The 15731-nt window shown below is 37.5% G+C and overlaps 1 protein-coding gene across 1 annotated transcript in view; it reads left to right on the forward strand.

The window, feature by feature from the left end:
* CLCA2 (chloride channel accessory 2) overlaps positions 1 to 14915 on the forward strand; it is a 38690-nt gene extending 23775 nt beyond the window's left edge. Inside the window, exons 7-14 of the mRNA XM_007529973.2 lie at positions 891 to 1121; positions 2187 to 2364; positions 3494 to 3600; positions 6518 to 6742; positions 8443 to 8713; positions 9681 to 9851; positions 11175 to 11405; positions 14389 to 14915. Of these exons, the coding sequence (XP_007530035.1) occupies positions 891 to 1121; positions 2187 to 2364; positions 3494 to 3600; positions 6518 to 6742; positions 8443 to 8713; positions 9681 to 9851; positions 11175 to 11405; positions 14389 to 14831 (1857 nt within the window). The 3' untranslated portion in view covers positions 14832 to 14915. The remainder of the gene's footprint in view (positions 1 to 890; positions 1122 to 2186; positions 2365 to 3493; positions 3601 to 6517; positions 6743 to 8442; positions 8714 to 9680; positions 9852 to 11174; positions 11406 to 14388) is intronic.
* The last annotated feature ends 816 nt before the right edge of the window (positions 14916 to 15731 follow it).

The following is a 15731-nucleotide window of genomic DNA, read 5'->3' on the forward strand; positions in this document are numbered from 1 at the left end:
AAAATCATCAAGTGGGAGCTGGATGGTGGCATACCTGCTCGAGCGCACATATTAATCAGAAGCAAGGACTCAGGTTGGAGGCCCCACTCCTTACCTGTAGGGGGTGTGCTTCGCAGGCTGTGAAGCAGGTTTGCAGGTATTTTCTTTCCTCCCTCTGTACATACCCCCCCAATTTCTCTCTGTTCTATCCAATAAAATGAAAAATGGCCACCAGGAGCAGTGGATTTGTAGTGCAGGCACAGAGCCCCAGCGATAACCATGGAAGAAAAAAATAATAATAATCATTATAATTACAATAACAACATGAAAAAATAAATCACAGACTGACCCTAGTGAATTCATCAACACCGGCACCTGCTAATAACATTTTATATTTGGTTAGTACGTTAAAGTATAATTGTATTTTAACATGCATATTCCACTGCGCATCACTGAAGGCCTGGCTTGATAAGAACATGGTTTAATAAGAGATGTTACTATTCCCTCCTTTACAGCTGCCATGCTCATCCTCAGATGATCATGATATCATATGGTAGGGCCAGAATGATCATTTAGATGATCATTTGAACCATAAACACTCTTTGTAATAATCCCTCTTAACTAGACTGAATTTTAAAAGAAGCTGTTACAAATCTAGTCTCAATCACTTCTATACCTCTTGAATGTTGATTTGGAGAGAAACAGTGGCAGTGTATTCCTAGAGAAGTAATTATAAACAGTGTGCTGGGTGTAGAGTTACAAGAAACTCTCTCTTCTCTGAAAGAGCTTTTATTTTCAATCTGAATTAAATTGAATAATACACTAGTATTACACTGAGTTACTTTGTCATCTTTTTATCAACCAGCCAAATGTCACTCCTGTTTTTTCCTCCCTCTGTTTTTGGGACATAGGCTGACAGACTTCTTCAACTTCAGCAAGCAGCAGAATTTTATTTGATGCAGATTGTTGAAGTCCATACGTTTGTGGGCATTATCACTTTCAATGAGCGAGGAGAGATCAGAGCCCAGCCACATCAAATTAACAGTGATGATGACCGAAAGCTGTTGGTTTCCTACTTGCCTACCAATGTATCAGCTGAAGCAAAAGCCAGCGTCTGCTCGGGACTTCAGAAGGGATTTGAGGTACAGTGGATAAATAGCTTTCCCTTCCTTCATTCCATATCTGGGGTTGCTTCTGATTTAAGGACAGCCTGTCACAGTACGGTTGTAACAATCTCAACTATAGGGGAATAATAAAGAATTCTCTTTAAGGTCAAGATGCAAGTCTTCCTTACCCTCAATCGAACTCACTATGCCTATCAAAGCACTTGAGACATAACAATTGCTTAATAAGTGATTTTTAAGGAAATGAATAATAAAAAAAAGAAATGCAATGGATGGGGCTGAGAGATTTCAACATCAACTAGATAATTTGGAATGTTTCCATTTTCCATTCTGGGAGTGTCCCAACTGTGGCCATTGTTAAGCTTGACTTTTCCAACTAAAATATTCATGTTCTGCTCTTGCTTGTGCTGTACTTGACTTCCAGTAAATGGAAAACAGTTAAGCCAGAAGTATGTTTCAGGAACTACAGAGTTCATTCTAGATGTTGGGTTTCAACATCTAGAATGCAGCCATGTATCAAGCATTTGATAGCATGCAAAAAAAATTTAATTAAATTCAAAATTTAGCTGTTGCTGCTAAAAGTAGTGGTTTCCCCTGCATGGCTACCCACCAAAGTCACCTAGGGATTACAATTTTCTGATGCCCAGATCTTACTGCCTGAGATAACAGTTTTGACTGATCTGGGATATGGCACCTAGATGTTAAACATTTTTGAGACTTTTTTTGATTCTAATTTGCAGCCAAAGTTCAGCCCCACAGTTCTGGGGCCTCTGATCATTTACAGGATCTCAGAAGAAGAAAGGCTCTCATACAGTAATGTCCCCCCCATCCCTTCTGTCATGGGCCTTGTTTTAAGGTAGGGGGTTTATTAAAGTGATTTGAATGCGAGCAAACCACTAGTGGCTTGTGGGGTAACAAGTGCTGTGATAGGATGCTGGGAGAACTGAGTGGAGAGGACCCCGAAGGCGAGTATGGCCCACTGATGGGAAACATAAACCGTGAGTGAATTCTGCTCAGTCAGACACTGCGAAATACACTTTGTGAAATACACTTCTATCCAAATGATCGATGCCGTATGTTCAGGTGGTTGAAAAACTGAATGGAAACGCCTACGGCTCTGTGATGATATTGGTGACTGGTGGCGACGAAGGGCACATGGAGGATTGTGTACTGAATGTGCTTAGCAGTAGTTCAGTCATTCATTCCATAGCCCTGGGTTCATCTGTGGTGGTGAATCTGGAGGATTTACCACATCTTACAGGTAAATAAATCTGCAAGGCTGTACTTTAAGGCATTTCCTTTGAATTTGAATATTCCATTTTACTCCTAATCATTTTCCTTAGAAGGCACTGCTTACACTGACCCGTTGACAATAGGAATGATATCAATTTCTCTATTGAACTAGACTTAGCATGTGTAATCATGGAACTAAATATGTTCAAAATAAAGTGTGGGTTGATATGCTTTTTCACCTAGGAAAGACCTGCTTTGCAATGCCCGGGGTCTGGCTTCAAGCCTGTGACCCCCACAACATCAGAGGAAGTTTCATTTCAGTGCTTTGGTTTCTGTATAGCCTCCTCCCCTTCGTACATGAAAATGGCCCTGGTGATGACAAAAAAAAGAAGAAAAAAAGATTAAATGTACTCACTAACTCCATTAAAGACACTACAGAACAGTATGGTACCTACCTTGTTCATTTTTGCTTGAAATAAGGCCTGAATAATTTTATTCTTTTAATTTTTTAATATTTATTTATTTATTCCCTTTTGTTGCCCTTGTTGTTTTATTGTTGTAGTTATTATTGATGTCGTTGTTGTTGGATAGGACAGAGAGAAATAGAGAGAGGAGGGGAAGACAGAGAGGGGGAGAGAAAGATAGACACCTACAGACCTGCTTCACCGCCTGTGAAGGGACACCCCTGCTGGTGGGGAGCCGGAGATCGAACCAGGATCCTTATACTGGTCCTTGCGCTTTGTGCCACATGCGCTTAACCTGCTGTGCTACAGCCTGACTCCCAATTTTATTGTTTTTCATCAATAAAAAATGCACACAAGGATTGGACGTTATCCTCTGTTGAACTATTTTTATAAACAACATATTCAGATTGCAAATGTAAATATGCAGCAATGCAGACGGGTAGCAATTAACATAGCTTGTCTAGAAGTTTGCTTCTTATCATGCATGCAGGACAGATTTAGAACATAGCAAGGTAACTGTGAACAGAGCAGGTAAAACCAGCCCCATTTTGCCTCTGACTGTGGAGCTGTGTAGACTGTCAGACAACTTCAACCAAGCGTAAATTCTGCTTCCTCCAAACACTTCTATCCAAGAGAATTTGTTGGCAAAGGCTTAGCATACTGTTTCTTAGGCATTTTAATCATGTATTTCAGGAGGCTTAAAGTTCTTTGTTCCAGATAAATCAAACTCCAACAGCTTGATTGATGCTTTCAGTAGAATTCCCTCTGGAACTGGAGACATTTGTCAACAACATATTCAGGTCAGAATTCCTTCAATATTATACTTATCGATGGAGTGGGATGGGGGTGGGGAAGGAGGCAAGGATTGTGCAAACTACCTCACTGACTTTATTTGAAAATGTTATAGTCTTTGCAAGAAAGCATTTAATAAGTTGCTTGGTGTTCCCAGAACCAGGATATGCTTTTATTTGCTGCCTCTAGTTCTTCGTCTTGTGACTTATTTTCTGTTACTGCTACTTCTGTTTTCCAAGATCTGTAAGCAGAGTATGTTCCTTCCTCATGATTCAAAATAGGGGTGGGCAAGGTGGGGGGGATAGATCCACCATAAAACTAAGAAATTATGTTTTTAGTTTTAGTTCCAGAGTGATTTTTCCATCACTTAGGATACATTTTATTTTGTATTTAAAAAAAATGTTTTTTCTGGGGGCTGGGCAGTGGTGCACCCAGCAGGAAGTTAAGTGCACACAGCAGGAAGTTAAGTGCACACAGCAGGAAGCTCAAGAATCCTGGTTTGAGCCCTGCTCCTTTCCTGTCTTGCAGGGGTTGCTTCACAAGTGGTAAAGCAGGTCTGCAGGAGTCTTTATTTCTATTTTCTCCTCCCTCTCTCAATTTCTCTCTAGTCTAACCAATAAAATGGAAAAAATGGCTGCCAGGAGCAATGGCTTCCTAGTATTGGCACTGAGCCCTAGAGTAACCCTGGAGGCAGAAAAAAAAATTCCTCCCCTGGATAAAAATTTGCCTACTATTTCACTAAATTCTAAAATGTTCTGAGTAATTTTTCAACTATCACATTTTATTTGTGCTCATAGAACTTTCCTCCAATCTAGTCATTTCCTAAAAGGGTCATTTCCCCCACCCCCTAATACTTTAAAGATATTTCAAACCATAAGTGAATAATGTTTCAAACAAAAGTTTACCTGTTATTTCCTAACAGATGGTAAGTGAAACTGGCAAGTTAATAGCTTGATATGAACAATAAAGCCAGTACATTAATCTTGGAAAATATTTAACATGAAGATTATATGTACACAGTAAAGTCAGTAAATCTAATCTCTTAATTAGGTGTGAAAAATTGTGAGTTATAAGTGACAATATGTTTATAGGTTAAACTACAATCTTTATACCCTGTGCTGTCCACTTAAATAATATAAAATAAAAATTGGGGCTTAAAAACTAATAAAAATAAAAAAATATTAATATAGTTCTAATCAGTTGTATGGTCCCACCCAGACTTTACCACTTCTCTCTAGTTGTTTGTATGTCTTTATCCTTGTTAAAATTAGGGCAGAAAGTCTGACTCAATCACTGTCAATGTTTCAGGGTCTAGCACAGAATATAGAATAGTACTTAGCTACCCCGAACCCATTTTAAATGGATTTGAACCAATAATGTACAGTGTCTTCACTGTCACCTGCCAGTAAATTTCAGATACTTTTCAAATTTGATAAATTTTACAGAGTATGATGAATGTGTTTATTTAATAAGTATAATTTTTCATCATTATTGGCAGACTTGAATCTTTTGTGACTCCATGATGAGGAGATACAGGAGATCTGGGGAAATAGAATGATGATGATATACGGGGCCTTGGTGTTTGTTCATCAAGGTTTGAATCCCAGTACTGTGTGAGTTTGGACTAACTACTCTTTGAACCTCAATCATTTCATCTGTGAAATAATGAGTAGTCCTACTCATATCTAGGGTTCTCATAAAGCTTGAATGAGACAATATATGTAACCAAGTTAACACATGGCAGACATCTGAATACATTCTATTCTTGTTACTGTCGGGCTAACTTCGTGGGCGGGAGAGAGAGATGGCCAGGGACTCATGGCTGAGTGGTACACAGTTCAGTCTTTATTCATGTGGAACGCAGCATAATCTAAGGTATCTCTAATCACAATCTTGTCCTTACATATCCTGAGACGGAAGTTTCAGGTCCGAAGAGGATGTAGTACGATAGGGGGTGGGGAGAAGGAAAAAGCATGCAAATCAGTGAGGATTAAACCAATGCCCTGGAGGCAGGGCGGTGCTTAGTTAACAGTGGTTATGTAAATAGAATACAGTGTTAAGCAAGGGAGATTAAACCAATGAAACAGAAGGGGTCTTAGAAGCAGAATTTAGAAGCATACCAACAGCTACACACACAGCTTACTGGGAATAGCTAAGTGATTTTTTTTTCTTTATTGGGGAATTAATATTTTACAGTCAGCAGTAAATACAATAATAAATAGTTTGTACATGCATAACATTTCTCAGTTTTCCACACAACAGCTAAGTGATTTTTAAATGTACCGTAAGTCTCCAAAGTCTGTAGTTTTATTTCTTATTACAATATAGAAAAGGATTTAGATTGGTTATACACAAATTAAACCGTTTAAACCGAGTAATTCAAAAAAATCTCATAAAACAAATGAAAATCAAAAAAATTCTCATTACTGTTATTTGAATAAAAGAGAATGATGAGAATAGGTAAAATTTCTTGATAAAAAAGTAATGAATTATTAATATATGTGAAATCTATTTTATATATACTGTATTTCTACAATATACAATGTTTTTCTTTAGAAAGCATTTTTAATTTACTTTTTCCTTTATTGGGGGGGTTAATGGTTTGGAGTTGATAGTCAAATGCAGTAGTTGGTACATGTGTAACGTTTCTCAGTTTTCCACATAACATTCTAACCCCCCACCTAGGTCCTCCTCCACCATCCTGTTCCAGGACCTGAACTCTCCACCCCCACCTCAACCCAGAGTCCTTTAACTTGATACAATACACCAGGCAAAATATTTCTTTTCATCCAAAGTGATATAAATAGAGCGCATCAGAATTAAATAAATTTTATTTTTCAATTTATGTTCAGTTGTCCTAAAAGTAAAGAAAAATATGGAATGATTATGCATATACTAGAAACTGTTGTGCATTCTTTTGGACAGCTTGAAAGTAAGGGTGAAAACGTGAAACCTTATCATCAGCTGAAAAACACTGTAATTATGGACAGTAGCGTGGGAAATGATACCACATTTTTGGTCACATGGCAAAACAGTGGTCCTCCTGAAATTGTACTGTTTGATCCTAATGGAAGAAGATACTACACAGATGATTTTATCATCAAGCCAGCTTTGCAAACTGCTCAGCTCTGGATTCCAGGAACTGCCAAGGTAGGTATTATAAGCCAGTAAAATGCAAATGCAGGACATTCAATTGACTTGCACAATTAAATGCATTGTACCTTATCCCAGTATAACAAAATGTTACTTTAAATTTATAGGAAGGAATTTTGTACACATTAAATATTTAAAGGGAATAACTAAGGTATGTTCAAAACTTTTAATAATAACAAAGACATCTCACTTCAACAGTGGAAATAAGTATTGTATAGTACAAATTCTTTCTACTTCTACCTTTATAAAATCTATACAGACATAGTTCTTTATATGATTAGGAGCAAACCTTTCCCTAGAATATTCAATATGATGACATGTAATATATATGTTTTTGAGCATCTACTGTGCACCGTGTCTTTTTCTGGATCTTTTACAATAAAACGTCATGATAGAAACAAGAACAGACTGATCAGAGCACAGAAGTGGGATATGTATGTGGGGATGAGAGAAAAATATGTCTCCAAAATGAAGACATCAGAATGGAATGATGATGAATCTTAAGAAACAAAGAAATAGAAAATACAGTGTGAAACAGATTCATTGTGGTCAATTTCAGCAGAGCCAATGGCTCTTAAGGGCAAAATTTGGGGGTGTGGGTGGTGGTGGGAGGTTAAGAAGATATGGGAAACCAACAAAAGATGGTGAAGGAAGATTTCAGTTGGAGGTAGGAGTGGTACTCAGATACCTATCATGGAGAGATAAGGAAGTATACTCATGTGACAACAGCTGTATTGTGAACTATTACCCCTCAATAAAGTGACTTAAAAAGATAGATAATATTTTGTAGTGAACTCACAGAAAACCTGCCAAGTACATGAATCCCAAAGAAGACTGGGTAAAGTGAAGAAACAGTATCTTAACTTGCCCTATGAGTCACGATTTAGCCTGCTGCTTCCTCTCTTCTACCTAGTTGGTTGAGGTCCTCCTATTATTACATCCAGGGTTAAGTAAAGTAGAATTACAAGGATTGGGGGCGGGGAGAACCTGGAGATGGTATATTTGTAAACAGTTGTATCAAATGAACAAATTTCTACTATGTTGTAGTTTAAGCTTCTTTTCTTCTACATAATTATATGAGGCTTCCCTCAGACAGCCTTGACAGGCAAGAGAAAATATTACTTGTATTTATATGAATTATTCAACATAAACATCGTCAAATTCTGACCTATTGTAAACCAGTGTTTTTAATGATATGTATGAATTTCGTTGTTTGAGATTTCTGGGCTTACACATCAGGAGAGATTTGGGAGAAATGGAGGAAAGTAAGGATTCCAAATTAAAATCTTCCACTTAATTTGCTGTGATTTTCTCAGTTATAATATAGAATAATTAAATTTCCATCTGGATCAAGAGGCTTAGATTAATATTTGCAAATACTTTGAAGCTGGATACTTATCTACCTTCTAAAAAAAATGTGAGTCACAAATAAGTTCAGAACATAATCCCCCCCAAAGAGTTACCCAGCAAATGAAATGGATTGTGTTGTGAAAGTTACGTAAATACTAGACTTTGTTATCCCTTAACCAACATTTTTTTCAGGCTTTTTTAAAAAAAAAGTAATATAGAAAATGCATTGTTAATGCAACCAGAACCAAAGAACCAGAATTCCTAGGAGTTAAGATTTTTGTTTATAATGCGTCATCTCCCCCACCCCCTTTCATACCTGATAAAATTAAAAAGCATATGTTTTTCAGCCCGGTCTCTGGACCTACACACTGAACAACACCCACCATTCTCTTCAAGCCTTGAAAGTGACAGTGACCTCTCGTGCTTCCTGTTCAGCCCTTCCCCCTGCCACTGTGGAAGTCTTCGTGGACAGAAACAAGACCCTTTTCCCCCACCCTGTGATGATCTATGCAAATGTGAGAAAAGGATTTTATCCCATTCTTAATGCCACTGTAACTGCTACAATTGAGCCAGAGACTGCAGATCCTGTTTCGCTGAGACTTTTGGATGATGGAGCAGGTAACACAGAATGCTGTCATTTTTCACATTCGAAAGAGAATTTATGGCTTGAGCCTGGGACCTTTGGTGCCTCTCAGGAGATATGAAAAATTTTTTGCATCAGCATTATGCTATCTCCTTAGCCCTAGTAAAACTTTTGATTTATATATTTATTTATTTATTGTCACTGGGGTTATTACTGGGGCTCAGCACCTGCACTATAAATCCACCTCTCTCAGGAACCTTTTTTAAAAAATTAATTTATTTGTTATTATCTTTATTTATTGGATAGAGATAGCCAGAAATCAAGAGGGAGGGAGTGATAGAGAGGAAGAGAGACAGAGAGATACCTGCAGCCCTGCTTCACCACTCGTAAAGCTTTCCCCCTGAAGGTGGGGACTGGGGGCTCGAACCCAGGTCCTTGTGCATTGTAATACATGAACTCAACCAGGTGCGTGGCGCCACCACCTGGCCCCTGGATCCTTTTTTTTTTTTTAATTATCTTTATTTAGTAATTGGATAGACATAGCCAGAAATTGAGAAGGAAGAGAGTGATATATAGAGAGAGAGAGATGGACGCCTGCAACACTGCTTCACCACTCACAAAGCTTTCCTCCCTGCAGTTGAGGACCAGGGGCTTGAACCTGGATCCTTGTGCACTGTAACATATGTGCTCAAGCAGGTGCACTGCCACCTGGCCCCTATCTTTTGTTTCCCTTTTTTTTTTTTTTTTGCTTTCCTTTTTATTTGATGTGATAGAGAAAAATTGAAAGGTGGGAGGAGATAGAAAGACAGAGAGAGACCTGCAGTTCTTGCTTCGCCACTCATGGAGTTTAACTCCTGAAAGTGAGGAGCAGGGGTCTGAAACTAGGTCCTTGCTTAAACAGGTGCTCCAGTGCACAGCTTCTGTAAATCTTACTTTTATGATGTAGATATCAGTTATCAACACCACAAAAGTATTGACATCACATGTTTTATGTATATGCAGGTGCTGATATTATAAGAAATGATGGGATCTACTCGAGGTATTTTTTCTTCTTTGCTACAAATGGTAGATACAGTTTAAAAGTACATGTCAACTACTCTCCCAGCACAAGCACCATGGCCTCCTCTAGTCCAGGAAGTCATGCTATGTATGTACCAGGTTACATAACACATGGTAAGATTCGTTAATCTGGATAACATTATTTAATATATATATATATATATATGTATTTCTAAAGATTATATGGTATATTTGTATGAGAAAGAGGGAATTTCAAAACTCCTTGTACATATGTCAGTTATAATTTGTTTGCTTTATTTTCCATCCTTAATAACTTGTGATAATGGATGACAAAAAAAACCAAACATGTATTTCTTTTTTTAATATATTTATTTTCCTTCTTATTGTCCTTGTTTTTCATTGCTGCTGTAGTTATTATTGTTGTTGTTATTGATTTCATCATTGTTGGATAGGACAGAGAGAAATGGAGAGAGGAGGGAAGACAGAGAGAGGGAGAGAAAGACACCTGCAGACCTGCCTTTGTAGGGACTCCCCTGCAGGGGGGGAGCTGGGGCTCGAACTGGGATCCTTAAGCCCATCTTTGAGCTTTGCACCGTGTGAGCTTAACCCTCTGCACTAAAACATGTAATTCTTGAAAAGATCTTCTGCCTTCATTGTAGTCATTAGTTTGACTGCTTCCTGGCAACAGTTGCACCAGAACTGCTAATGACTAAAAATATCTATTGGGTTTCTCACTTGTAGCTTCCCTGCATTTCCTTTACAGAGGTTTAGGCAAGAGATAGAGGCAAATGTTATTAGCAGCTTAAAGAAAGAACAGTCCAAACAGTCTACACAGGAAACGAGTTCTCAAATAAATATGAGTGTGGATGTTACGGACCTGTGAGTGATTCCTGAAAATGTTCTGTCATTTTTTTTTCAAGGTTAAAAATGCTAAATAACAAAGAGACAAGTATCTTTTTGACCAACATTACTATAGATCCACATGGGAGGTAGTTTAAATATATCATATGAAAAGGATTATGCCTTAGTGTTTTAAAACAGTTTTTGTTTGTTTGGTTGGTTGGTTGGTGTTTGCCACCAGGGAGAGAAACTTACCTCTCATGGTGCTGGGGATTGAACCTGGGGCTTCAGAGCCTCAAGCATTAAAGTCTTTTGCATAACCATTTTGCTGTCTTCCCAGCCTAATCATGCCCTCTTCTTGCTTATTTTTGTGTCAAATTACAAATGCATGCTAATTAACATGACTATCAATTCCATAAGAGATACTATTTTGTCTCTGATTATCAGCATAGTGTATGCCACCCAGAATACTTACTGAAAGAATAAATGGTACATTGAATGGTTTACTAAAGAAACTCAACTTATTTTAAAGATACAGCAAAGAAAAAGGTTTTTAAAATGTTTCGCAACTATGTGTCTGACACAAACTACTTAGGAGTTTATAACTTTTGACTGTTCTTTTCTTTGGTGCCCCAGGTAATATTCAGATGAACACACCAAGAAAATCAACGGGCCTGAGTGGAGTGCAAAAGTGGGGTTTTAGCAGAGTCATCTCAGGAGGCTCTTTTTCTGTGCTGGGAGTCCCAGCTGGCCCCCTTCCTGATGTGTTTCCGCCATGCAGAATAATAGACTTAGAGGCTATACAAGTGGACAGATCAGTGACTTTATCTTGGACAGCACCTGGAGATGACTATGATCAGGGTCAGGGTAAGTTCCTTGGTTTCATTATTTTCCAAAAGGAGCATCTCTAATAACTATGTCATGGAAGTAAAATTAGCTTTGGGAGCCTTAGTGCTGACACTGCTACAGTGAATTTCTATGACAATTTTTGAGCTGTTAATAAGATTTTATATTCTGAAGTTTAGGATAAAGAATGTGTTATCTCGGGGCCAAGCAGTGGCGCACCTGGTTAAGTGCTCACATTACAGTGCACAAAGACCCAGGTTCAAGTCCCTGGTCCCCATCTGCAAGGGGGAAATTTCCCAAGTGGTGAAGCAGGGCTGCAAGTCTCTCTCTAGCTAGCTATCTCTATCTCCCACTCCCCTCTGAATTTCTGTCTCTAACTGATAATAAAAATAAATAAAAATATATATTTTTAAAAAATGTGTCAGTTCTCCCAGTACTGAAGATATCTGGTAATATGATGGACATAATCAACCAGAACCCCTTGACCTGAAATATAAATACCACGTGTTAATAGTGGTCTAGTCTGCAGAAAGGCTGCTGGTTTGCAGTTACAGAGCACTGACCTCCAGCTATCTGAGAAAATTCATTTTCTGAGGATTAAGTCCTAAGTGAATTCACATATCTACAAATCATGTTTAGAGACATAATTTATATTAATCATGCCAAATATAGTGGATTTTCCTCTCCAACTTCTGGCTGTCATTTTTGTTAGAAAGACTGAGACCAATTTCTGATTGAGCAATTTTTATCCTTGTTTGGATGGACTTTCTAGAATTTCTTTCTTAATATTCTCTTTTCTGAGGCCTTTCCTAGCCTTTAGGCTTCTGCCATCCCCTCTTGATTCATAGCAATTCAATTGACTATCTTTTCTCAAAGAATAAGTTTTCTAGTATCCTTGCCGTCACCAAAATATGATTATCCTTGACTATACATTAAAATTTGTTAATTGATGCCTCTGACTGAGATTCCTGTAGGCATCAACTTTATTAAGAACTTGAAGGGTGGGGGTAGATAACATAATAGTTATGCAAAGAGACTCTCATACCTGAGGCTCTGAAGGCAGGTTCAATCTCCCACACCACCATAAATCAGAGCTGATCAGTACTCTGGTAGGCAAACGCTAGAAGAAGTACTCTGGTAAAAAAAAAAAAAAAGAAAAGAAAGAAAGAAAGAATTTGAAAGAACCATGTAAAGTGACATAGGATAAATGAGGAGAATGAGAAGGATGAATACAGGGTGATCTCACTTATAGGTAGAATTTAAGAAACAAGAATAGAATATTTCAGTATTATTTATAAAGAAATTTGGGGGCCAGGCAGTGGTGCACTCAGTTAAGGACACTTATCACCAAAAGCAAGGACCTGGAATCCAGTCCTGGCTTCCCACCTATAGGGGGCCCTCTTCATGAGACTGGTGAGCAAGTCTGCAGGTGTCTGTCTTTTTCTCCTCCTCTCTATCTCCCTGTCTTCTCTCAGTTCCACTGTGTCCTATCTAATGAAGAAGGAGGAGAAGAAGAGGAGTAAGCAGAAGAAGGGGAAAAAAGGGGAAAAATGGCTGCCGGGAACACCGAACCCCAGCAATAGCCCTGGTGGAAATAAAATAAAATAAAATAATAAAATAAAATAATAAAATAAATAAAATAAAATTGCATGTTACTCCAATCAATCTGAATTCTATCTGCTATACGTTAAATTGCTGGATGTGTTTTTTCCTGGATTAATGAAGTTGAACACTAAAAAGCTGGATTTGTTAGGGAAGAGTTAGGATTCTTTGTTGGTAATAAAGGGAGTAGATAGAATGCCCCTTCCACTACCATCCTTTCTTTTAAAAAAATTTTAAAACATTTATTAATAAAATAAAAAATAGCAACAAGACCATACAATAAGAGAGGTACAATGCCACACAGTTCCCACCACCAGAGCTCTGTATCCCCTTCCCTCCCCTGATAGCTTTCTTATTTTGTATCCCTCTGGGAGTATGGACCCAGGGTCATTATGGGGTGCAGAAGGTAGAAGGTTTGGCTTCTGTAATTGCTTCCCCGCTTTCTAAGGAAGACAGACACTATCATGAGAGATGGTAGCTCTGGCTCTCAGCCTTTTAGTGCTTTCCACCTCCTGAGATATAAACAGTGGGCGTGGCAGAGAGGGAGACTTGATTTGAATGGAAAATGCTGCATCTTCCGATTATCTGTACAAAGAAAGTAGATATCCCTTAATTCAAAAGCTTGTAAAGCAGAGTTTGACTTTCTGTAGCATCGTGCAGGAAAGGACTAATTTTGCTTTATCTCCATAAGATAGTTCATTCACGCACCAGTCATGTATCAATAGTTTGTTTAGTTATTGAAGAATTAATCTATTATGTCTGGTAGGGTTAGTCCTTCCACATTGCCTTTTTTATATTTTATATGTCCAGTATTGACTTTTAGCACTTGAACTTTACAATAAACTTGAAAAATAGAAACCAGAGGCCCTTGGAATCATGTTAAATTTATAAGATGATGGGAATATAGCATTCTTATTAAGCTAGATCTTCTTACTAAAGTATAATGTTATTGTTCAGAGATTCTTTTTTCTTTCCCTTTTTTTTAACCCCTTCTATCAGGGTTAACATTGGGGTTTGGTATATGCACAATCAATTGGCCAATTTACCACTCCTGGGGACCTTTTTTCTCAGTTCTCTCTTCCCTCCTACCCCCACCCTCCCAGTTGCAGAGAGAAAGAGAGAGATGGCAGAGAGATTAGGAGAGAGAGATACACTTTCAGCACCATTCTACTGCTCATGAAACGTGAGACCAAGGCCTTGAACTTGGATCCTGAGCTTGGCAATGTCTGCATTGTGCCACTGCTTGGCCTTTTGTTTTGATTTTAATATGAGTTTTTTTGTAATGTTTAACTTCTTTTTGTTTAAAAAATTCATATTCCTTGTTATTTTGACTGTTTCATTGCCATTATCAAAGTAATTCCTCATAAACTATAAAAGCTGAATAGCAGTTTTTATATTTCAGCTAACAGTTATGAAATAAGGATGAGTAGGAGTCTCCAGAATATTCAAGATGACTTCAACAATGCCATTTTAGTAAACACATCGGAACTATATCCTCAGCACGCTGGCAAGAAGGAGATATTTACATTTTCGCCAAATCTTTTTACAAATGGAACTGAACAACACTACGATGGAAGCACACAAGACAGCCAAAGAATTTATGTGGCTCTACGAGCAAAAGATAAGAACTCCTTATCATCTGCTGTATCTAATGTTGTCCAAATAGCTCTTTTCATGCCTCCAAATTCTACTCCTGCACCTGTCAGAGATGACCTTATATTGAGAGGTATTCTGACAGCAGTGGGTTTAATAGGAATCATTTGTCTCACTATGACTGCAATATATTGTATTTTAAACAGGATAAAAAAAGCAGACGAGAAAGAAAATGGAACAAAATCAGTATGAACAAATGTAGAATCCCTTCCTTCTTAAATAGAAGATGGCTTATTCACTTTACAAAAATATACCAATAAAATTAAGTTACTATAATTGCTATTAAAGTCCTCTGAGTTTATGTATAGTCCAATATGATTTTGAGTCATATGTAGATAAAATTCCCTTCTAACACTCATTTTGAGGGGATAAATTAGAAAACTTGAAGATGTAGACAAGATAATGAAATGTATTTTTGATGGTAATATTAATATCCTTCAAGGCAATGATAAGGGAAAAGTGGTATCACTTACATAAGCTCGTTTTACTCAGTTTCAATTAAATAAAAGATTATGGAGGGATAATGAACTTTGGAAATGATTAACTAATTTTTTGTATTTAGGACTCTAGAACCCTTTCTCTACCAAGGGCTATTTACCCAGGGGTGGAGATAAGGAAGTACAAGTTACAAGGAAATAAAAATTATATTTCATTCATAAATTTTACAGTCAGAAATATTTCACTAGTTTTACTTCTACATTTTAATAAAATGACTTGGGAAATAGAATAATTTTCTTTGAATATTATAATGCAAAACTTCACTGGAATATTAAAATGATAATTTGACAGAGATTTGTTTTATAAGCAAGATTAATTAATAATGAAAGTGGATTAAGTTTTACAGAGGTAGGTTGGGAAAACTAGAACAAGAAGAGAAACAGAGACCATGAAGCCGAGAGTAAGAGTCTCAGAGCACTCTAACAGCCTAGGCTACCTCTATGTAGTTTATCCCCAGGGTTATTCTCTATTTTCTAAGTCTTTTAGTATCTAATTTTTACAGATTGCAAAATAACATAAAAAAAGTTGACTTTCTCAGGGAAAAGCTAAGGTCAGACATGTGCCACCCATCTTTTTTAACAGGAGAAAATATTG

The sequence above is a fragment of the Erinaceus europaeus genome, chromosome 11 (assembly GCF_950295315.1).
Source record: "Erinaceus europaeus chromosome 11, mEriEur2.1, whole genome shotgun sequence".
Taxonomy (NCBI): Eukaryota; Metazoa; Chordata; class Mammalia; order Eulipotyphla; family Erinaceidae; genus Erinaceus; species Erinaceus europaeus.